Raw genomic sequence first — 23,221 nt, 5'->3', positions numbered from 1 at the left:
TGTTTCTTGGCATGTATAGGTGTCGTTGGCGCACAGGGCACGATTGCGCATGGCATCTATAGATGTCATTGGCGTTCAAAAGGTTAATAGATAGTGTTTCAAGAGGAAGGTTTTAGTATATAAGGTTTTAGACAAAGCGGGCGAAGCCGCGGGCGGTAAGCTAGTTACCTAATAAAATAAAACAGCAAATTTGAATAAACTCTGCCCAAATTGTACCTATATTTCATGCAGGCGTAACTAAATTTAATTTAATTCAAACAAATGGGGCGTCTGTACCCCTGTGTGTTCAATGACAATTTAAAATGTTCATATCAAAAAAGCTGTATTTTTTATTTTAGGTAGGTACCTAGGTATGTATACCTAGGAAGGTATCTCTTATATTTGTATCTAAACTTACCTATTCTATCATTTTGGCTAAATGCATACGGATAAGCGAATGGGCCACTCTGTTCAGGTAAATCTGAAGATGAGGACAAAAACGCAGAAAAAGTCAATATTTTATTTACACATTGTTTTATTCGACATACATAACTTTGTATATCTCCAGAGTTTGTTCATGTCTGAGCACTTACACTAATTTCATCCCTACGATTTGGAAGAAACACTATACCATACAAAATACATGATTCAGATTTTCTTTGTTCGATTACCAAATAAAAAATACAAATCTACAACATGTTTGAGATCCAGAACTTCCAGAGGGGGCGGCTTCGGACACGCTCACAGACAAACACCACGCACGTACACACACACTCGCGCGCCAAAGGGACTGTATTCATTAAGCTCTGTTATTAATCATTACTCTACAATCAGTTCAAAGGTGATTCGGTTACTATAATGTCAAAATTGAATCTATTCAATAATACTCAAGTAATCTATTAAATCCATACTATATTATATTAAATTTATGAAAGGACCGGGACGCGGCCACGTCTAAGCGACGTACTTTTAGACTTAAAAAATCTTCTTATTTAGTTTTCTTAAATTAATTATGTGGAATGGAATGAGGCTTCCCGCGCGCCGGCGCGGGCCGCGCTCATCTCCGCTGGACTTAACCTGCAACAACATCTGAGTCACTTGACAGTTGACACGCTCTCTCTGCACCCACATCGCAATTCAATTACAAGTCTAGGTCATCTACAATTATTAATAATATTACTATTTTGTCTTTTATTTATTACGAGTTTTATTTGTGAAAGTACTTATTTATTTGCAATTCAGATCAAAATATAAATATGAAATGGTGGCAAGGTATCGTGTGGGTAAGCACCTTAATGGAGTGAGATGACTATCGTGTCGCAGGTACGTTAGTAGGGCTGGTGCCTCTGGTTGGCGCGGCCGCCGCCGCCGCCGCGCTGCTTGCCGCCCTGGTAGCCCGCCGCAGAGTTCGACCCTAGTGGAACACGCACCTCACTACACCTGCTCGCGATTCTCCACCACCCACGCTCAACTTGACGAACCGACTGTCCAATTCTTTTCAATTTATTAACTGTACTACGCGTACAAAGACATGTCGAGCGTTTCGTCAAGTTGCCGAAGGTTGTATAGACAATCGTGAGCACATAGTGAAATTGAGAAAATAAGACCAACCGATTATTATCAGTATGTGTAAATTATTATTCGATGTCGATTGTTCATCTCCGATATGTAATACGTTTTGGTCATATCTTCCGAAATTAATTATTATTACAACAAATGTGTGAAACATTTAGGTTTGCCGAATGCCACTCGTGTCTATATAATTTTGAGAAAATGTTCCACCTTCTGTGTTAATAAAACGTGTGAATGAGTTAACAAGACCTCACACTACATGCAGTCTCCTTATTTTTCGTTTCGATGGGACGAATCTAAGTTTATATACGTACTAAATAAATAACCAACTCTAAGCTAAGACTAATAGGAAGTAAATGCGATATTTTAATAATTTTGAATCATTTTACGTAATCCTAATGTACTCGTGCATGTTAAAACGTTAATATAAGCGCAACACAACGTACTTTAAATTAATGAGATAAATGCCAATCGTTATACCAAAAAATGAAGCAGGGACTATCGGTGATTAGAATGAAACATTTGATTATCGCCTCTACATCCGTAAACTGTTTCGACACTTCGACTTATCGCGATATCACGTTTGCACCTAAAGCGATAACCAAATAGTTTACAAGTCGAGCTCAGTTTTGCCAACACTAGACGGTTCAACAATTTCTATCTTTTTGGAATAAAACCAGCCCAGATTTGTCAATCGAAGGATCCCCTGAAAGATGCGGTTGGCAATACAGAGCGCACTACGCAGTGTGGGAGTGAGGTGAGGGTCAATGGGCAGAGGCTGGTACCTTTCCCGCGAGGAGCCGCGCGCGCGCCGTAGCCTCCCTCGTACCCTCCGTACCCGCCGTAGTCTGCCCGCAACACAAAGCCGTTAATAGCGCAGTCGCCCCGAGCGTGCCAATAGCGGACCGCGCTACTTGCCAACCAATCTTAGAGGAAAGCATCTCCCAGATACCGACAAAGTATGCCCCCATAGAGAAAAGTACTTACTAGAGTTCGAAGCATCGCTTCGTGCTTTCAGCAAAAATTTTGAGTTCGCAGCGTCTGCGACATTCGGGTGCGTCCACTATTGACATGTCGAATGGCACTAACTATAAGCCCTACTCGTGTCGAACAGATAGTTCGCTTGTAGTAATAGATTCTCTAAATGTGGCATTGGCGAATTTAAACGATTTTTCTATTAGTGCACTTTTTCATTCTCTTTTGAGAAAACTTAAACATTTTATTAACCACAAATTTTAATAAATAATTATTCTCACTAAAATACAAATTGATAGCAAATTTTCCTTGTTTTTGTCTGACCCAGTAACTAAAGAAATATTTTCAATATCAATCAAATTGAAATGAAGGAAATTGATAAAATACATATTTTATTTATAATAAATAAAAATGTTAGTAAAAAGCAGAAGGCTCCTTTGTAATTGAATGATTACTCTGAATAAAATGAAGATTAGCGACTATCACCCTGTATGTAGTTACTGAAGTATAGATGTTCCGTGTGGCATGCAGATGATGATCTGTGGGGTCAGGGAGCGGGAGTTGGGAGTGGGGTAGTGGGAGGTGCGGTGTATAGGAGTGGGGCATATATGGAAACACATTGGTTTTTGGTAACAGTGCTTTATTTAAAAGCTTCATCATATCTTTATCACTTTCACAATGTCTCTCCATATATTACCCCATTTACCCAGATGTAGCATGTGGCAAGAGTATGTAAGGTAAAATAAAAATATACCAAAATAAATATAAAACTCGGGCAACGATGCTACATATGTCAAAAGTGGTATTACAAAAACACTTATTAAGATAAGGCGGTAACATATATGTACAGAACATAACCCTAGTGAAACAATGATAAAGAGTGATCGCTGGGCACCGGAGACACTAGCCAAATGGAATTTAAACAAATGCAAAATCAGCCAAATATATAACATAAGATTAGATTAGATTACAAATAGGAGAGTGCGAGTATGTCGCCCCGTTCACTACACATTATCTCGATAGAATATCAATGTAAATACGTAGCTATGATAGAAAAATAAATATTTTCTAAGCACTAAGGTATACCTAACGTTCACTGTACGTCGATAGGAGGCATCTCAGGGACGGAGTCTCCTCATTACACGCTAAGCCTAGCGCGGGCGGGGCGCCGCGGCGCCCGGCACGGAGCCCGGCGCTGGTGCGGGGCGCCGCCGCGCCCGCCCGCCTTACGTCTACATTTACATTCTACTATCAGGTAACATCAGTCGAGGTAATGTGTCGGTGAGAACGCGCCTAGTGCTGCTTGCCGCGTTTACCGTAATTCGGGTATCCGGAGTAATCGTAACCACCGTAGCCGCCGTAGCCGTCATAGCCGTAGCCGCCGTAGCCCCCGTAGCCGTCGTAGCCACTGCCATAGCCGCCCTGGCCGTAGCCGTAGCCGCCGTAGCCCTGGTTGCCCCAGGCCTGGCCGCCGTAGCCCCCGCGGCCGCCGCGGCCCCCGCGCGCGCCGCGCCCCCCGCGCCCGCCGCGCGCGCCCATCGCGCCGGGGCCGTCCGGCTTCGGCGTCGCCCTCTTCACGTCAACCTGCAACACGCGTCAACCGTTAATATGGCTATTCACATGTAACGCAACTTATACGATTGAGTTTTATACAATGCAAGAAAAGATGAAGAAACTAATAAATTACCTCTTTGCCAGCAATGGTCTGTTTGGGAGTCTTGAGAAGTTCGTTGACCACTTGCTCAGACTCAAATGTGATGAAACAGAATCCTTTCCTTTGATTCTTCGTTTTATCGAATGGCATCTCGACATCCACTATCTGTAAGACATGATTCACTTAGAGATCTATTTAAAAATAAACAAATATAAGTTTTAAGTTTCTGTGTCAGTGGCCCGGGTTCATCTGCAGCAATGTGTTAGAAAATTTCAATCTCACCAATTCCGGTATTTTCATCATTAAACATGTATTTATAAATGTGTTGGGTGGGTGTTCATTTTAAAACATTTATATTTACCGTGCCAAAATTGCCAAAGAAGTTCTTGATCTCATCATCTGAGATTTCACTACTGAGTCCACCAACAAAGATCTTTCCGTGGCGGGCTTTAGCTTTCTTTGGATCCACTTTCTTGTTGTTGATGGTGTGGTCCCCGGCGGCCATGACCTTATCAATCGAGTCTGGGCTTTTGAACACGATAAAGGCGAACCCTCGTGATCTGCCAGTGTTGGGGTCAGTCTTGACATTGATGCTTTCAATTTCTCCATAGGCGCTGAAGTGTTCACGTAATTCCTCTGCAAAAAAAGTCTTAATGTAAACTTTGTTTGGTAAAGTATTATTCATAATTAGTAATAATATAACTTCAGTTTTGTGGGTAAAGGTTGTCTTCAAATTTATCAGAAGCAGAACTGATATGTTCATCATTTTAACTAAATATTTTATTTAGAATTATTCATGTTTTAACAAATAAAATAATATTTCATGTTATGTGAAATCAACTTACTGTCTGTTGTTTCCCAGCTCAATCCACCGACAAAGAGTTTTCTGTAATTACACAAAATAGAGTGAACATGGGTCATCAACAGTACGACAAATGTGCCGCGAAAAGAAACTGACTTAAAAATTACAATTTAAAATTATAAAATATTACTATAAACTATGCAGTACTTGTTTTCAGTACTTTACAGCTACTTTTTTTAGTCAACAAAAATAAAAACAAACTCCAAGCACTGCAGCAAAGCAAATTGAGAAACCTGTAAGTTACAAAAAAATGATCTCCAAAATTTTAACATTAAGACAACGAGAATATGATACAAGAATGTTACAGTTTAACGCAAGATTTGAAATTGGCAAGAGTGAGGGCCCAAAGTTAAGTGGCCGAGACAATGGTAACTAGTCAGTTTGGTCGAGTTTACTTTAGTGTGAGCCCAGCGGATATATACCATGACGTCCTCCGGCGGCTGCTGCGGCGGCGGCGCAGGCTCACACCTGCAGAGAGACAGGGCGTTAGTAGCGCTCCAAACTGACCGCGAGAGCGAGCCCTCGCACCTATTTCCACTACCACCGATTTAAAATCTTGCAAAATATACTCTCAATAAACCGTTAAAAAGAACGGTCCACGCCCGTTCATTAACCGTAACATTCGAACCACAAGTCGTGCGAAAAAACTGATGCGCAAAATCGATAACGGGACTGTGCCGGTGGAGTGAGGAGGGACGCGCGAAAGACGCCATTTTACATCGTGCGCCATCAAATTGATTTTACATAAACTTAACCTGCGAATTATCTGAAATGAAAACTATAATGTCCAGGACTAAATTTTATTCGCGAACATACCACTGCAAAAACAGAAATAGTCAATTTGGAATAGATCTTAAAGATTAAAGTGGATTAAAATGGCCGATACGTTAAAATGCCGGACCGCCGCCGCCATTGCGGCGAATGAATAATGTACTGCAAAATAAGTTGAAAACAAAGAAAAAGACATTAAACCGCATAAAAACTTTGAAAAACATTGCTTTTTAGTAAAACTAAACAACAATATAGGAATATAATAAGGTTAAATTATAAATCAATACCTGTCGTCATCTCGCCCCGGAGCATCGGCACTGTTTTGTTCTAATCCACCATCACCTCCACCGTTTTCCGCGTTTCCATTTACTTGATTTTCAGTAACGTCTTGTGCAAAGTTAACGATATTAGCCATGACTTATGAATAGACTTAAATTAACAATAAACTAAAACTAAGGTCTACACACGACCTTCAGTAACGAATGCCAAACGCAGAAGAAAGATGGAGTGACGAACATGTGACGAAGGAAGCGTAGGGTGAGTCGGCGCGAAACAGATTTTCATGTTGGTAATCCTGCAGGAAAATACGCTTCGCGTTGTGCGTTGCTATCCCCACCTTAAAATTAACCAATGAAATGTAAGCCGGGCTTGGGGTCAATGGCATCATTTTGTATCAACAAGAATAGCAAATAGCATGTTACACATATCGGACAGAGATAGATGTTAATTTACGGAATCAATACTTTGACCAACATTCTGGAAATATTTACCGCCATTTTGTGAGCACAGAATAATATTCGTCTAAAAATTAAATCCAACAATGTGCTAATCAAATAATACGATTGCATAAAAAAATTGCATGAATATTTTATAATCCTAAGATAATCGAAACTTTTCATAAAAAGCCTCAATGACCATTTTGATGATTGCATGATCTTTATAGCTTGATAGTTGTGTCTTATTTTGTTTATAGCTTAAATATGCGTAACATATTTAATTGATATATAAAAAAACTTAAAGATGTTCTAAATCTTTGCAGAAATATTGTATTATTAAAAATAAGACCTTCATTATGACTATAACCCCACAATGCAAGTTGCAATTTTAAAAAGTCGAAGCCATTTCCAAATTGGCAAATAAAAATATGGCAATACCGAAATTGAATTGACACCGAACGGTGAGGTAGGCTCTTTTTCTGTTTTCGTGAAAAATAAGCACTGAAAACAGACACAATTCGTTACAAATTACTATCACAATTATTTTTGATGCCTATAATTTACTGAGGTAAGATTGTATTTATATTTTTTTCACCTATGTGCATAGGGATGCAATATTTTGATTGTCGGCAGACGGATCTCTTTCTTGAGGTTAAAGCCCTAATGTTTCGTTTTTGTGTCCGCTGCAATGTGCGTATACTCGAATGCAGTCATGTTCAATTTTATTGCACTTATTTTTGATCGAATAACACATGTACTTGTAAACTTGTAAAATTCATGCAGAACTGTAGCAAATTCGCCTATAGGTCGCCATGCATGCTTTGACATTGCAAGACTATACACGGAATTATTTTTGTGTTGATAAATTTCGTAGCAAATTGCAAAAGGTCTTATCTAATTTCGATCTTATCTAATGATAAATGTTTATATACTTTCTTCAAGCTTGTGTATTTTATGAAATAAAGACCCATTGAGATTTATATAATTTCATTTTTTTTACTTAGAATAGTTGTAAAGGGTTGGAACTAGGAAGTGAATTTTTAGTTCTATGTTTATTATTATATTTTATTGATCGAGCCATTGAAGGCAAATTTAATGTTTATAATTATATAGATACAATGAACATCATCAAAAAGTTTCAAGATTAAATACTCAGAAAAATCAGTGAATTAAGAAAAAACTTATTGATTTTATAATTTACTACCTAGCTGCTCCGCGCGGTTTCACCCCCGTAGCTCCACTCCTGTTGACCATAGCATGATGTTATATAGCCTATAACCTTCCTCGATAAATGGGCTATCTAACACCGAAAGAATTTTTCAAATTGGACCAGTAGTTCCCGAGATTAGCGCGTTCAAACAAACAAACAAACATACTCTTCAGCCTTTTAATATTAGTATAGATTTATTATAAACATGATACCTAGTATGTAAGAATGTATTTATATTTGTTACTCTTTTACACAAACACTGCATGGATTTTGATGATATTTGGCCACTATATAGGTAGCTTAATGTATTAGAATGCTATCTACAACATAAAATACTTTGTGCTGACATCTGGCTCATCTACAGGGGAAATCTTGCAGCACAGCAGGCTGAGACAAATGACAGAGAATAGAATAATGCTAAAGAATAGCAACTGCTATAGCTAATTATTGACATAAGCTCTTGAAATTTTACTAAAGGTTCGGTCGCGCTACCAACGATGACGACCACAACCAAAATTCCCATCCAGACAAAATTTGTTTGAAATAAAAGATTAAATTTTCTGGTGATTGGAATTTTTTTTTGAGATCAATGAATGAAAAAATAGATTTTCCGTAGAAACGGTGGCTCCTAGAAAAAAATGTATTTGAAGTTTTTTATGATCTACAATTTTGATCCTAGGTGAAACTTTCCGTTTTGGCGAAAATTGCAAAAAACATATTTTCTTACTCATTGAACTCGGCAGTTTTTTTCCTTCCGAGTACCAGTATGAAATAAAAGATAAATTAATTTTCCTGTCTTATTTCTTTATTTTCTATTTTTACAAAGAAATATTTTTTATTGCAAAATCTGGGGGTAATATGGTTTAAATGCATTGATTATAAAGTTTAGTTATCAACATTTTTCTTCATTTTACTTCATTTATTACTATGCTTATAGCGTTTGTCACATTGCAGGCGTACAGCGCAGGGGTGTATCGGCGCACAGTGACCAACAGCGATGGTAATGGAGGCGTCCCCGTCCCCGCAGAGCGTCGGCCGCGAGTTTGTCCGCCAGTACTACACGTTGCTCAACAAGGCGCCCGCCCATCTGCACAGGTATTTATGTATATGATTTGAAGTGAAAATTCTTTAGGCACTTTGAAAGTAAAATTTTAAGGTCGCGTCATGGCAAAACCGTCATGTCATGGAGTAAGTCGACGATTTTCTTTGAATCTTGTTGAAGAGTTTTACTTCCGATACTCGGCACACACCATCCTTTTATAAAAATGCTACATTTTCCATGCTTCACTCATTCACATCAAACTTAACCATTGCAAATCTGCCTAAAGACACACAAAAAAGTTTAGGAGGAGATTGACAAATACAAGCAATAAAGGAATAACGGCCTGTGTATTTGTAAAAAAATCTGCAGATATAATATCAAAAGGGGGGGGGGGGCAGATAAAAATGTTTATCTAAAAATACCATGTTTAATGAAAATAAATAATTATGAATTATGAATAAGCGTAGAGTGAACAGTGAGTCAGCTTAACATCAGGCGAGATTGTGGTCAAGCACTTCCCTATCGTCAATAAAAAAAAAAAAAAAAAAAAATTATGAATTATGAAAGGAATACATAATATTTTCTGATTTTAATCCAATACAATTATTATTATGCAGTTAATTGATCTATTATCTAAGTGCTTGAATTTTAGTGAGATTAGAGTATGCAAAATACCTTGTTTAAATAGTTAATATACGTAATACTTTTGTTTTGTTATATTAAAAGGTGGTGAAATATCAAATAAGTCATAAAAATTTGTATGAAAAAAAGCTTATGCACAATAACTTATTCACTGATAAGTTGAGAATAAATATTATTTCATAGTTATTATGATTTCCAAGAAAGCCCCAGTGTTGCTTACAGCTAGGTATCTAAATCATTTCCTGATTGCTTTCAGCTCACATACAATTATTAACACAATGTTATAAAGATATCAACTTACAAGTATGACTGTACTTGGCACATATTATGTAGGTACTCTTTGGGAATAAAAAAATCAAACTCTGAAGTAGGATAGTGTTTTTACAACTTCCAGTGATAGTAACTTTAAAAAGATAATGTTAAAAAGTTAATTTTTAGAAAAAAAACAAAAACCGACTTCAAGACTATACCTATACTATATGTACAAATTTAAACTGAAAAGTAGAAAATAATATTAAATAATAATAATGATATTAATTTTTTATATTAATTACTTTAAACTTTCAACGAAAAGGTTTCCTAAGTTATTTTTGAAGTCGGTGCCGCCCAAGAACAGTTTAATTGATGCAAAGGCAGCAACAAATGGAATGTACGGCGGCACGACGCGGCTGCGCGCGAGGGCACACATCGTTGACGGTTGTGCATAAAAATTTTGATGCGCTTCTTTGCAATTTATAAGTAAGCTTACGTGCGATTTTCTGTTCTCTAGTAAAAGTTAAGGTAATTAATATAATAAATAGTGTAATTAATTATTAGGTTATTATTTTTTTATTAAGGATATTTTTGTTTTGGTTGGCACCGACTTCAAAAATAACTTAGGAAACCTTTTCGTTGAAAGTTTAAAGTAATTAATATAAAAAATTAATATCATTATTATTATTTAATATTATTTTCTACTTTTCAGTTTAAATTTGTACATATAGTATAGGTATAGTCTTGAAGTCGGTTTTTGTTTTTTTTCTAAAAATTAACTTTATTTTTAATTTTTAAGTGGAAAGTTTGTGTGTATAGGTATAGTCTTGAAGTCGGTTTTTGTTTTTTTTTCTAAAAATTAACGGTCATAAATAAACGCTCACACTCACAGCCCAACTCTAAAAATGTTTATCGTATCCGTGTATCCTAGGTGCCGTGGACAAACAAAATGTACGATTGTCAAAATTGGCGGAATGATCGCGTATCAAACATACAAAAAGAAAACATACTGTCGAATCAAAAACCCTCCTTTTTTGATGTTGGTTAAAAATCGACTAGCATGAAGCTCCTAGTCGAGACGAATCAAATGAGCACAAACACGGCGGAATTGCTTTATTTTATTACAGAGTTCCCATGGCTATTTACCGTCTCCATCATCAGACCCTGAATACCACATAGGATCGGAGTCCTTATGAATTACCGTCGCCGCACACGAGCCACGGGCCACGGCTGTGGCCCGTGGCTCGTGTGGCTACAAACGCCGCCACGAGAAGCTAGAAGCGTGTAGCGTGTGGCCGCCACAGGCGTAAACCGTGTGCGGCGAGTCCATATAAAATGTATGAAAAGTGCAGGAAATATGCCGGTGGCGGCGTTTCGTGGCCGGTGGCCGGTGGCCCGTGTGCGGAAGCCCTAAGACTCAAACACATTAAAATTCGATGGTATTACATAATTTTGTTACAGAGATCCCATACTCCTAAACCATTCATCATCAGCTTCATCATCAGCTCAGCAACATCAGATGGTGACCATTAGATGCAAAAATCTGCATAGATTAAGATAATTTCTGATAAACAGTGTATATGCCTACAAAATTTGAGGGTTTCCCTCGATTTCCCCAGGATCCCATCATCAGATCCTGACCTGGTGAAAATGGGACCACCTCTGACGTATGACCTACCAAATAAAAAAAGAATTATTCAAATCGGTTTATAATTGCCGGAGTAATCGTGTAACAAATATACAAAAAAAAAAAAATACCGTCGAATTGAGAACCTCCTCCTTTTTTTGAAGTCGGTTAATAAAAAACAGTTACATTGAGGTCTGAGGGTTGTGTTGGAGGATAATTTGCTTAAAACTTTTGTTGATGCCAGGAAAATATATTTGTCACGCTTATTACAGACTATCATTAAACTTAGCAAGGAAATAAATGAAGATCAGAAGTCAATCATGGACATGGGATTTTTCTATAATTAATAATTAATATAATATAATATCTAGAGAAGAAAAACTGAAACGGTTTTCTATATGCAGAACAATTTTCGCGCCATAACGCGAAATGCTCACGATCGAACGACATTTAAAAAAAGTATAATATAACAAGGGTGAAAAGGTAAAATGCAAACAATTCAGGTACAGAATTCTTTATCTGTGCAATACTTTTTCATCCAATGACGCGTCAGGTATTTAACCAAGCACGCAAGCATTACGGGACAAGTTCACCAACAAAACGCTCGTAAAACCCAAATTTACTTCCATTGTATTGTTGCACTGACTTCTTGAAATTATTTATTGTTAAAACATTTTTAGATAGCGCAGACCAAAAGCTTTGTTTTATTTTAGTTGTTATCTACCGGATTTGCTAATGTAATGAGAAAAAGTATTGTTATCTTAGTGTATGTAACACGTGTGAGATTAGACCCATTATTATTATTAAACTCGATACCCGCCCTAGTTCAACTTGTTTTTCTAGGAAACACGATATTACTCAAGTTTCAACCCTCACACTGTAACGTGCACAAATAATTAATGTCGATCGATGTCGACAAACAAACAGTCTCATATTATATTAACTGCCGATATTAATCTCTAGCGTCTGTACATGATACATATCCAAAATAATTGCCCTGTCGATTTCCGCTATGTTCAATTTTACTTGAAAAAAACTATAAAAACTTATAAACAATTAATTGATCTCATAACTTATCCAAATCGATTATCGAATTGTGTACACTCATGTCTATAATGTGTAGAGTGTTAAACCCGTTGATATGATGTTCTAAAAATAGATACGTAAAGTTTATCCGTGCATTTGATTGTCATTAATCATTTCATTTTTATCCTGTTTCTGACTCATACAACTTTTTTGCATGAGCCACTAAGCACTACAATGTTGGCTTTGTTAAACTTTATCAAGGGGAAACGTTAAAATAGCTAATAGATATTAAACAATTAAACATATTTTAAGTGTAAGGAGATTTTGTTAAAAATGTGAATTTACAATACGATTTATCTTAAGCTAATTAATTAGGTACACTATGAAAAATATCCCATACAACAGATGTTCTAAACTCTATTGTAATTTTCTTCACAGATTTTTTTCAAATATTAATCATATTATACATTAATCGATAACAAAGGTTAACGTCTATTTCTATTCTACAAAGAATAGCGTCGTTTATCAACAGCAATAAATCGTCTCGTATCAGTATGTCGAACTACCTACAAGGAAACATACAAAGAAAAATTATTTATTCTAAAAGTTTAAAAATAAACATTGATACTAGCCTATCGGTAGTCGGTACAACAATGTATTCATTTAAGTATATATTCATGCACGCGACTTCAGTCGCATGATGCGTGGTATGAAAAGAAGCTAAGTGCTTATCCTGTTATCAAAACTTATCCAAACTGTGACAACATTTTTATGAATAGGGTTTTTTTATCTATCACGTTTTTTTGTATTTTTGAGAAGTAATATTATAGTAATAAGGAAAAATGAATATTTTAAATATCTAAGCGATCGAATGCGTCCCTAAGGTAGGTACTAAGAAAGGTATTATATTAAAATAACATGTATCTAATTTGAATAAAGTAAGGAAGTCTACAAAAAAAAAAAAATATGAGGGGACAGAAAAAAATATCTCACGCGACCGTTTTCGTAGCACCTGCAACATGTCAGCTTTTAGTATTGTTGTCAACAACTTTTAACTCAGCAATTTATAATTTAAGTTTATATGTATTTACGTACCTACTTGTAAATTTAGAATAACTCGGTTTTCTTTAGTTTTGTGTTTCGTATGATTTGTGTTCAACACATTCACATATTATTATCAAATGTCATTATTACGGACAGACAAATATTATTCAATAATATTTTTAAATAAATAGTAAGTATGTTGTTATTTTATATGATTTCAATTAACGTCAACATATTTATAAATATCCAATGGTAGCAGCGTTATATAATTTAAGAAATAATATAACTAAACAAGTAGCCATAAAATAAGAAGTAGATAATATAAGTATTGGGGTTTATATGCGATGATGTACGTATACATTCTCTGATTGTGATTGCATTTGAGTACATTCTGTATTACTTTGTTTACCTTCTGTCTGTGTTCGTTGCAATCGAGTGTACTTATTTTATTATATCCAGTTTATCTATACTTTTATCTACTATCTAATTATATTTAAATAAGTCTGAATCATCAAGTTCACAAGAATGAATGAAAATACATAATATGAACAGAACAGAATATGTAAACAAATTTCGTTATGATTTTTTTTTTATATATGATTTTAGGTAATTATTATATAGATGATATAAAATAACATTTGAATACTTTCTTGCAGTAGTTTTTTCAGTAATTGCTGGAAAAAATATCTTGCATATAACCAACTACACAGTAATGTTTGAGCACAGTTTACATATTTTGTGTGAAATATCAATACAATATGAGTATATGCGTTGTCCACAGATTTTACAACAACTACTCGTCGTTCGTGCACGGCGGGCTGGACGCGCCCAACCGCGAGACCTTGCCCGTGGTCGGCCAGAAGCAGATCCACAACCGCATCCAGCAGCTCAACTTCCGCGACTGCCATGCTAAGATCAGCCAGGTGACGAGGACATTATTTGTGGTGTTTTATGATTTTACTATGGACTGTATATCTTCCGATTTCTGACTATATTTGTTTTAAATAAATAGTTATGCAGTGAGCCTTATTACTTGTGAACCTTTGTGTGACGAGAATCTACATTGGAAATTTGAAATTTAATATGAGCTCAAGCATTAATAGATATATTTTTAATTTTGATTTTTCTGTTTATAATTATATGATATATTGACTTATTGTATCAAAATAACAATAAATTAACGATCTGTATTGGTGCAGGTGGACGCGCAGGCGACGCTCGGCAACGGCGTGGTGGTGCAGGTGACGGGCGAGCTGTCGAACGGCGGCGCGCCCATGCGCCGCTTCACGCAGACCTTCGTGCTCGCCGCGCAGTCGCCCAAGAAGTACTACGTGCACAACGACATCTTCCGCTACCAGGACATCGTGTTCTCGGACGAGGAGGGCGAGGGCAGCGGCCGCTCGGAGGGCGAGGAGGAGGAGGGGCCGGCGGGCGGCTACTTCCCCGGCGGGTTCGCCGCGGCGCCCTTCCCCGCGCCGCCCGCGCCCCCGCACGCGCTCGTGTCGCCGCCCGCGCACCTGAGCCCCGCGCCCCCGACGGCGCCCCCGGCCGCGCCCGCCGCGCCCCCAGCTGCGCCGGCGCCCGCGCCCGCGCCGCACCTCAACGGCCACCCGCATGAGGACCCCACGCGGCACCTCGTCGCCGCTCTGCAAGGTATGTACAGTGTACACGTCATACACGTCACATGTAAAAGTGGATAGTCGTACTATGAATAAACATTGATAATGTTGAAAATATTTAATATCCACTTAAAACTTTATATAACTCACAGTATCTGTATCAAAAACTTGAATTTCTGTTCACTATTTCGATACATGTCTGTTTTGCCATAATTTAGTTAAACTAGTCTCTTATCTGTTTAATTTCTACATTACTAACATTCCTCCAAGTTAATATTTATACATATTTTCGTTTCATTTATTTTTTGCTTATATTTCTGATTTGTGGGCTTAGTTATTAGTTTTAAAAATATACAAATTGTCAATATGTGCAGGCGCAACAGTATCAGGCGGTGCGGGTGCAGCGGGTGTGAGCGCTGCGGAGGCGCAGAGCCCCGAGCTGAGCGAGCCGCAGCCCGAGCCGGAGCCCGAGCGAGAGCCTTCGCCGCCACCGCAACCTGGTATGCACTCATGTTGTATTTAATTTCAATCATTATGACCGTTAAATGTTACCGCATATAGCTAGGGATATTTTCATAAATAACCAGGAAATATTTTCTGATACAGTAAATGGCAAAATTAAAGCTAGTTTGTTTTAAGGTCTCTAATAAGAAATGTATATTTTTTTTATGTTTTTTTTTAATTGAAATTTTTGTAATTTAGATGCAATTTGTGTTCGATACGTATGCTTATGATCACTTTGCACCCGCAGCAGCGCCGCAAGCGCCGGCCGAGCCGAAGACGTACGCGAACCTGCTGAAGTCGGGCAGCCGCTCGTCGCCCCCCGCCCCCGCGCCCCCCGCCCCCGCCGCGCCCCCCGCGCCCCTCGACCCGCGCCCGCCCCGCGCGCGACCCACGCACGCGCACACCGGTCAGTCACATTCACAAAAAGATAAAAAAATGTTATTATAAAACCCCAAACCTTTCATACAATATTTTCACGATACTCCGATAATCAGTTATCCAATTTGCCTTTGGATTCTTCTGTTGGGGTCACCGATTTGCCAGAGTTTGGGGTTGTGGCAATACAATAACAAGACTAAATGTTATAATGTATTTGTGTATATTGCCTCTATAATTACTCTATAACGACTTACTTATTTTACATACAACTTTGTTTTATATACATATTATTCACTATGTCCTGTTACAATTTTAATTCTAAACAAATAACTAAAACGTGCGTTAATCTATCTACGTGACAATATTACTGATACGTATATATAAATACTAGGTTTCCGCCCGCGGCTTCGTCCGCGCAGTCAAAGAAAAACCCGCATAGTTCCCGTTCCCGTGGGATTTTCGGGATTGCGTCATTTTCCTGGGATAAAAAGTAGCCTATGTCCTTTCTCGGGTATCAAAATATCTGCACACCAAATTTCATGAAAATTGCTTCAGTGGTTTAGGCGTGATTGAGTAACAGACAGAAAGACAAAGTTACTTTCGCATTTATAATATTAGTATGGATTTATTGTACTATTCTTCTGTTACAATTTTTATGAATGTAAATGTTACAGGTATGAACGCGGACATGCGTGACGCCCGCGAGGGACGCGACATGCGCGACATGCGTGACCAGCGCGACCCGCGTGACATGCGCGACCCACGCGACTCCCGCGACCCGCGTGAACAGCGTGACCAACGCGACCAGCGTGACCAACGGGACTCGCGGGACGGGCGGGACGGGCGCGAGTCGCGGCGCTACTCGGACTCGCAGCAGCTGTTCCTGGGCAACCTGCCGCACTCGGCCACGGAGGAGGAGCTGCGCGCGCTGTTCGGCCGCTTCGGGCCCGTGGCCGAGCTGCGCGTGCACAGCAAGCCGGCCGCGCCCGGCGCCCCAAGACACCCCAACTACGGGTTCATCACCTACGAGACGCCGCAGGCCGCCGCCGAGTGCCTCAACGCCGCGGTGAGTTTCTGTGTAATGCTGGACAAAATGTTGCTTTCTTTAACTGTTACAAATTTGGGTGTGAAATTTCCTTATTGATTAATATGATTGTATACGTGCAAATATGATTGTATATATGCAAATAATATTCATTATTACACTTAACACAAAATAAAAGAGCCGTTGGCATCAGTATTTGATCGATTTGTATGTGTATTGTAAATCCTGATTAGAAAATTAAACTTAAATGTTGATATTTTAGATTTTCTTAAACGATAAAATCTTGCGATACTGGTAATTTTTTTTATTTTATATTTTTGATGCAATAACATTCACTTGATCACAAAAAAAACGACTCTAATTTTATCTTCTGTCAATAATTCCTGTAGATGATAAGTGAAAATTGACGTTATATCTTGGTCTTGATTTATTTTCTTCTATAATCGGTTATTAGTAGTTACGTTATTAGAACAGTATTGAAACATTATGATACACAGCACTTACCCAAGTGAGTATCACCCATTATATTTTGAAAGTACGTATTACCTTCAGCACATTTCGATTTCTAAAAAATTGAGACTTTCATCATTGGCATAAACCTTATCATAGCGGGCCTTTTATTTTGCGTATGTCTATAAGTACAGTTCCCATACTTATCCAAATAATATTGACTACTATGAAGCTATTTATTATTGTAGCCATTTAAAGTTTGTTTACCAGAGGTCGTGGGTTGGATCCTCACCTGGGGCAAATATTTGTGTGATGAACATAGATGTTTTCTCTGTGTCTGGGTGTTAATTATCTATATAAGTATTTATTTAAAATTATATATGTATGTTTATCAGCCATTCGGTTTCCATAACACAAGCGAAAGCTTAGTATGGGATCAGATCGTGCCGTGTGAAAATTGTCCTGAAATATTTATTTACTAGCGGTCCGCCCCGGCTTCGCCCGTGGTACATATTTCGCAATAAGAGGTAGCCTATGTCCGTTCTCGGGTATCAAATTATCTCCATACCAAATTTCATGCAAATTGGTTCAGTAGTTTAGGCGTGATTGAGTAACAGACAGACAGACAGACAGAGTTACTTTCGCATTTATAATATTAGTATGGATTTATTTATGTCGGTAGCCGCTGTTCTACCCGGCGGAGAGCGGCGAAGGGTGTGAGCGCGTGAAGCTGAACGTGGAGGAGAAGAAGGCGCGCCGCGGGGAGGCGCCGCGCCGCCGCCCGCCCTCCGCGCACCGCGCCGCCCCGCGCCAGCCCTACCGCCGCTAGCCCGCACGTACGTCACTGCCACGTCCACAGTATATACAAAATTGAATATTAATAAAACAAACTGATTTTAAACACAATTTATGCATTACATTATTATTTTTGTGATACAGTCTAAAAACATATTTGTTAATGATTCATGTTTTAAGTAACTTAGATTTAACAATTTAACGCCAATTTATAGTTCAATTTTGTATAGTTTTCATAACTCTTCTTTCACGTGAACACAGTGCTAACAAAATAACGTTTGTTTGCAGCCCCGTGGCAGGCGCCGGCGTGGCCCCCCGCCCCCGCCCCCCGCCCCGCGCCCCGCGCTTGCCCCGCGCCGCTAGCGCGACACACTGTACTCACTGGCGCGCCCGATACGCCATGACATCGCCGCGCCCGCGCCGTCGCCATGGTTACCGCGCCACGCCCGTTGCCATGGTTACCGCGCCACGCCCGTTGCCATGGTTACGGCTGACGCGCGCTACACGTTCTCTATTTAAAATTCGAACAGTTGCAGTTATTTGGCGCGCAGTAATCTCTGTCCAAACGACGCTTGCGGCGCACCGTAAGGTCGTTTGGACACAGACTGTTATGTTGCATAGATTACCTTAAATCAGAAGAAAAACTCCATTAGTGTTTAATGGACTCGATCGAAATTATTCATGAAGTTTTTCCGTTTATTGTTTTATAAAAGTATTCAATCAAATTTGAAAATATTCCACGATGAATTATTGCCGTACTCTGGTGTCGATATCGCTCTCAATTTTCGTTGATCGCCGTCGACGAGCGAGGATTATATTACGCGTGATCCTCTTCAATTCATACGATGTTATATCGTAGTCTGATCGTTCCCGTTACGTCCCCTCGGGCTGTAAACACGCTTCGCTTTCTTTTAAGTAGTTAGATAGTAAATTAATTTTATTAGTGCGTCGATGCTCGCGGCGCTTCTAACCTTCCGACACCGCGACCGTCGACGATACGATCTATACACGATGGCGTCGGACGAGCTGGGTGACGTCACTGAACGATCTCTGTATTGGCTTAGATTCGCGCTGTCGTATTGGGAATTAACACTATTTTGTTCAATGAAGTCGTCTCGCAGCAATAAATATCGATAAATATGTATTTATTTTTATCCTATATTCACATAAGACTTAATCATTAATAAAACGACATTCTCACCCTCATTAAAAATCATAAAGTTTTCATTTAGTCAAAATAGTATTAGTTCCATTTACAAGGCACGACCGGCGACGACATTTGGTTTTGTAATTATTATGTGTAAGTATTAAAATTGCAGGAAAACAATCGGATCGTTCAGTCGTGTCGCATCGTCGCCGTATCATTATCAGTAATTTAGTTGTATGTTAAGGTTTCAATGTTTTGTTACATAATAAAATTATTTGTATGTGTGAATAACGTGTATTTATACAATTACTAACGCAATGAAATAACACGTCACGTTTCGTTCCCCGGTCTACTTTCTCGTGCTCATAAACATGTGTTTGATGTCTCGATACAAAACTGTATATATACCATTTTTTCGTGATTCTTGTGATAACAATCTTCAATAGGACTAAACATGAAATTAACTATACGTATATAAAATATTATGAATTTCACTATGAATTATATGTCAATTCTTAAAATGACAGTATATAACTATACTTAAAGCTCATCGTCAAAGCGATGTTTATGAACACGCTCATTATTTGAGTCTTGCATAAATAGAATTGTGTTCGCGCGATCTCATGTAACGATGTACTATACAAGAAGCTCCGACCCGACTCTGTGCGCAGTCGGTTGCATGCTCTGGTAGCATTTATTGCCATATCGTGATCTTCTCGGTGTACCGTCTAAATTGTACCGACCGTAACGGTTACAGTATACAGAATATTGATTATAACATAGACAATATTTTTTTATTTGAATTAAGGTTTATAGTATTGTAAATCGTTCGAAAACGTCAAGGTGCCGTACGTCGGAATGTTCGTCGCTTACTTAACGCCTCGACTTAATAATTACAATAAAATTTTGTTTTGGAAACTGCAGTTTTACTTTTAGCTTCGTGCAACCCCATCTTCAGTTGGCGTTAAATGAACGACGCACTTGTCTCTGACGCCTTATGGTCGTTTCGTAAATCCTAACTACGTAACTGACTTGCAATGAAAGGGCCAGAAGTGTACTGTGACATATTATTGTAATTTAAATGCAAATCGAATGTTGAAAGCTGGATTTTTTCAAGCATGACATTTATTTATTCATTCTTCATTCAAGTTCACTTCAAGGTATGAGGGAACTAAATGGCAATACCTACATGTCACAGTATATCTGCCCGTAAAACTATATATTATGTATTACGAATTTCTTTCAAATTTATAGAGATGTCATTATTGAAAAAAAAGCCTATATGGTTAAGTCTTGAATGACGCCATAGCCCAATCATCAGGCGTGATGAAAACATATTATTTCGGCCAATGGGCAAGTTTTCTCTATCGCCTTTACAAAGTAATTATTTGTGTAAATACAAGTTTACTCGATTGCTATTGGTCGAAACATGTATTAGAGATTTTACTCCTATCTACGCAAAGTGCGAAATATGTTTATCAAATTATGGTCCGTATTAATGTACATTATTATTATTATTAAAAAAATCTGTATATCTAAGTCATTTCAAAGGATTGTGTTTCTTATTTGTTGAAAACTTTACAATACTACGGTCCATAACATTGAATGTTTGTTCTGTAACGTGTGAAGCGTCCCGTCTTTACATCTATTTCCAGAAACTTAATTCTACCAATAAAACATTTTAAATAGGCGTTAGGGTTTTGTTGATTTTTTCCCGCTTGTACCGAAGTCTAACATTTTCAACATAAATGATGCTGTGTTTTTATCGTTAGAATTGTATGGACGCTCCACATGTTGTGTGGCAAATCATTACATAGAACTACATAATATTATATCTTAGTGACCGTCTTATACTTTGTTCTATGTATATTTGTGTATTTTTATACCTTTTTTTATTAGAACCTAGTATCGATCTTGAAGAGTTCTTATTTTTTTTCATAAATTCCAATTATGTTACTGTGACAATCAACTAGTGGTTTTTGTATACGTAGCGATATATCTTAAATAACCACGATATCCACGCGAAGCGTCGCTGTCTTTTAATATAAATTGATAATAATTAACACTTTGATATTTAAATGTATTCAGACTCGTAATTTGGAATAGCTTAGGATAGTAGAGTATTGAGTTTTAGATTATAAACATTCGATTATCAATCTAACTCGCTACATTTAACATAACTTCTATATAGTAAAGAGTCTTGAATTAAATAATCACTGCATTAACAACAAGGGAATAACGCCTCAATTGTTTGATAATATGCAAAAGACACCAAACTTCAGAAAGAGTTTCGCTCATTCATAAAATACACAAGAACCTAAGAGTGCGAGTGAGAACAATCTATAGGTTATAGAATTTTGAATGTATTCTTAATTGGCACGTGTTATTCCTAGTTGACGTGCGTAATGCGTATAGGTAGCTGCGTGTTGCTGTGGGTGCGCCTCATCGTAAATAAATTGTTAATCTACCGCCACTTTCAGTAAATTGTTCATTAGAACTGTGATATCGCCGTGTCTCATAGCAAATTCATCAGTGTCAGTAATTAATAATATATAAGCAGGCATATTATGTAATTTTTGTATTGACAATAAACAATTCAAAAGTATTTTTGACATGGATACTAGAAGCAGTTTACACAAAGCGACGTGAGAAAGTGCCATTTCTACAAGACACAATATTATGTGCATTAAAATTGAGTTAATTCTACGCGTGAGTGATTTTTTTGTGATTGAGCGTGTACCCACAGCGCAAGAATGAAATGTCACTAAGTGCTTAGTGTTTGAGTACACGTGTGTATCTCTGTACTGACTGTACTGTACGTGGTTGTATGTGTGCGGTGTTGCTGCGTCTTGGCGTTATAAAGATTTTATTTTTTCAACAATTAATGGTATACATAACAGCTATTCCAATGAAAATTATGTGACATTACTTCCTACGGTAAAAGGCAATGTTATTTTTATGAATTCAAAAAATTTGTGAGAAGTAAAAAGATCCCAACAAAACACGAACCAGAAATAATGAAATTGAACGCGTTAAGATGGAGCAAACCCACACATAATGCTATCGTTTGTGAAAATTTGGATGTACTTATTTATTGTAAATGTACCTATTTTCCCATCGCCGGCTTGGGGTTGTATCATTAATTATATATCTATCATATAGGTACATATTATTAACATACTCAAATCCGCCACACTGCCAAGGTTTAAAACATAATATGTATCCTATTGAATAAAGAAATTACAATACTGACATGACCATAATAACCATAAACAATACACGATTGTTTTGATTAACAACATAATATAATTTATACCCATTTGTTGCCAGCACATAATTGATGATATAAGATTGTGAACATCAATATAAAGCCAAGTATTCATGTGAAGTATTTGTTGAGCAACAGTTGATCAACAATGTTACTGGAAACTGTCTAACAACTCTGTAACATGTTGAATCAACTCAAATGTTTACCAAGAATACTTTATAAATATTCCTCTAGTTCGATTCACTTTCTTGTCTTTCTGATTGGCCTCAATCAGAACAAGGTGCAAACGAACAAATTTAAAACAGTTTAATAGAGGCATGCCCAAAGAAGTGATTTATTATTGAACATAAATAGGCTTCATAATATCACAATCCAAGCCGGTCCTTCGACTATGCTACAAAATACCCTGGAACGATAGCGATCATAGAAATTATTGTATATTTTCTAGCCGTTACAATTATTTCTAAATTTGTGACTCTAGGGTCTTCAAATTCTTGTCAAATGTAATGGTGTAGTGTGCGTGAGACGCGCGTGTGTACGTTCGTGCGTGTGACGCACACCACTGCAACAAGTTGTCCTCTGTAATAGAGATGTACTTTTTGTAACAATTCGGTTGTTTTATTTGGAAACTCCTCTCCTGTTA

General features: G+C 37.8%; 2 protein-coding genes and 1 non-coding gene across 5 annotated transcripts; 1 reads left to right on the top strand and 2 right to left on the bottom strand.

Moving 5' to 3' along the window:
- Positions 1-485: 485 nt before the first annotated feature.
- Positions 486-6,322, bottom strand: LOC123694997 (RNA-binding protein squid). Of its 3 annotated transcripts, none has more exons than XM_045640671.1 (8): positions 6,101-6,322; positions 5,026-5,066; positions 4,542-4,816; positions 4,214-4,345; positions 3,843-4,110; positions 2,337-2,399; positions 1,271-1,393; positions 486-1,068 (listed from the first exon to the last, which is right to left on the bottom strand). In XM_045640671.1, exons 1-7 carry the CDS (start codon positions 6,226-6,228, stop codon positions 1,308-1,310), a joined length of 993 nt encoding a protein of 330 aa, XP_045496627.1. In that variant the 5' UTR covers positions 6,229-6,322; the 3' UTR covers positions 486-1,068; positions 1,271-1,307. The 3 variants fall into 3 exon arrangements, with proteins under 3 accessions (XP_045496627.1, XP_045496626.1, XP_045496628.1); XM_045640670.1 differs by having other exon boundaries at positions 486-1,056; XM_045640672.1 differs by lacking the exon at positions 2,337-2,399 and having other exon boundaries at positions 486-1,056.
- Positions 4,882-4,951, bottom strand: LOC123695236. The gene has a single exon (XR_006751911.1). It is a non-coding gene; the product is annotated as a small nucleolar RNA snR61/Z1/Z11 (small nucleolar RNA).
- Positions 6,323-6,975: 653 nt separating the features above from the next.
- LOC123694833 (ras GTPase-activating protein-binding protein 2) lies at positions 6,976-18,498 on the top strand. Its single transcript, XM_045640422.1, has 9 exons — positions 6,976-7,097; positions 8,694-8,834; positions 14,154-14,295; positions 14,572-15,025; positions 15,366-15,491; positions 15,743-15,876; positions 16,682-16,939; positions 18,051-18,204; positions 18,452-18,498. Exons 2-8 carry the CDS (start codon positions 8,737-8,739, stop codon positions 18,195-18,197), a joined length of 1,359 nt encoding a protein of 452 aa, XP_045496378.1. The 5' UTR covers positions 6,976-7,097; positions 8,694-8,736; the 3' UTR covers positions 18,198-18,204; positions 18,452-18,498.
- The last annotated feature ends 4,723 nt before the right edge of the window (positions 18,499-23,221 follow it).

The sequence above is a fragment of the Colias croceus genome, chromosome 10 (assembly GCF_905220415.1).
Source record: "Colias croceus chromosome 10, ilColCroc2.1".
NCBI lineage: Eukaryota > Metazoa > Arthropoda > Insecta > Lepidoptera > Pieridae > Colias > Colias croceus.
The sequence above is the reverse complement of the archived record's forward strand: the minus strand, read 5'-3'. Positions and strand labels throughout refer to the sequence as shown.

Bases quoted from the DNA above. Each gene is read 5' to 3' on its own strand.
- LOC123694997 (XM_045640671.1), bottom strand. From the start codon at position 6,228: ATGGCTAATATCGTTAACTTTGCACAAGACGTTACTGAAAATCAAGTA. The intron at 4,346-4,541 runs GTAAATATAAAT...CATGTCTTACAG, and splicing joins TCTTTGGCAATTTTGGCACG to ATAGTGGATGTCGAGATGCC. The intron at 1,394-2,336 runs GTACCAGCCTCT...GTGTTCCACTAG, and splicing joins CGCGGCTCCTCGCGGGAAAG to GGTCGAACTCTGCGGCGGGC.
- LOC123694833 (XM_045640422.1), top strand. From the start codon at position 8,737: ATGGTAATGGAGGCGTCCCCGTCCCCGCAGAGCGTCGGCCGCGAGTTT. The intron at 15,492-15,742 runs GTATGCACTCAT...TTGCACCCGCAG, and splicing joins TTCGCCGCCACCGCAACCTG to CAGCGCCGCAAGCGCCGGCC. The intron at 15,877-16,681 runs GCGCGACCCACG...CAACGCGACCAG, and splicing joins TCGACCCGCGCCCGCCCCGC to CGTGACCAACGGGACTCGCG.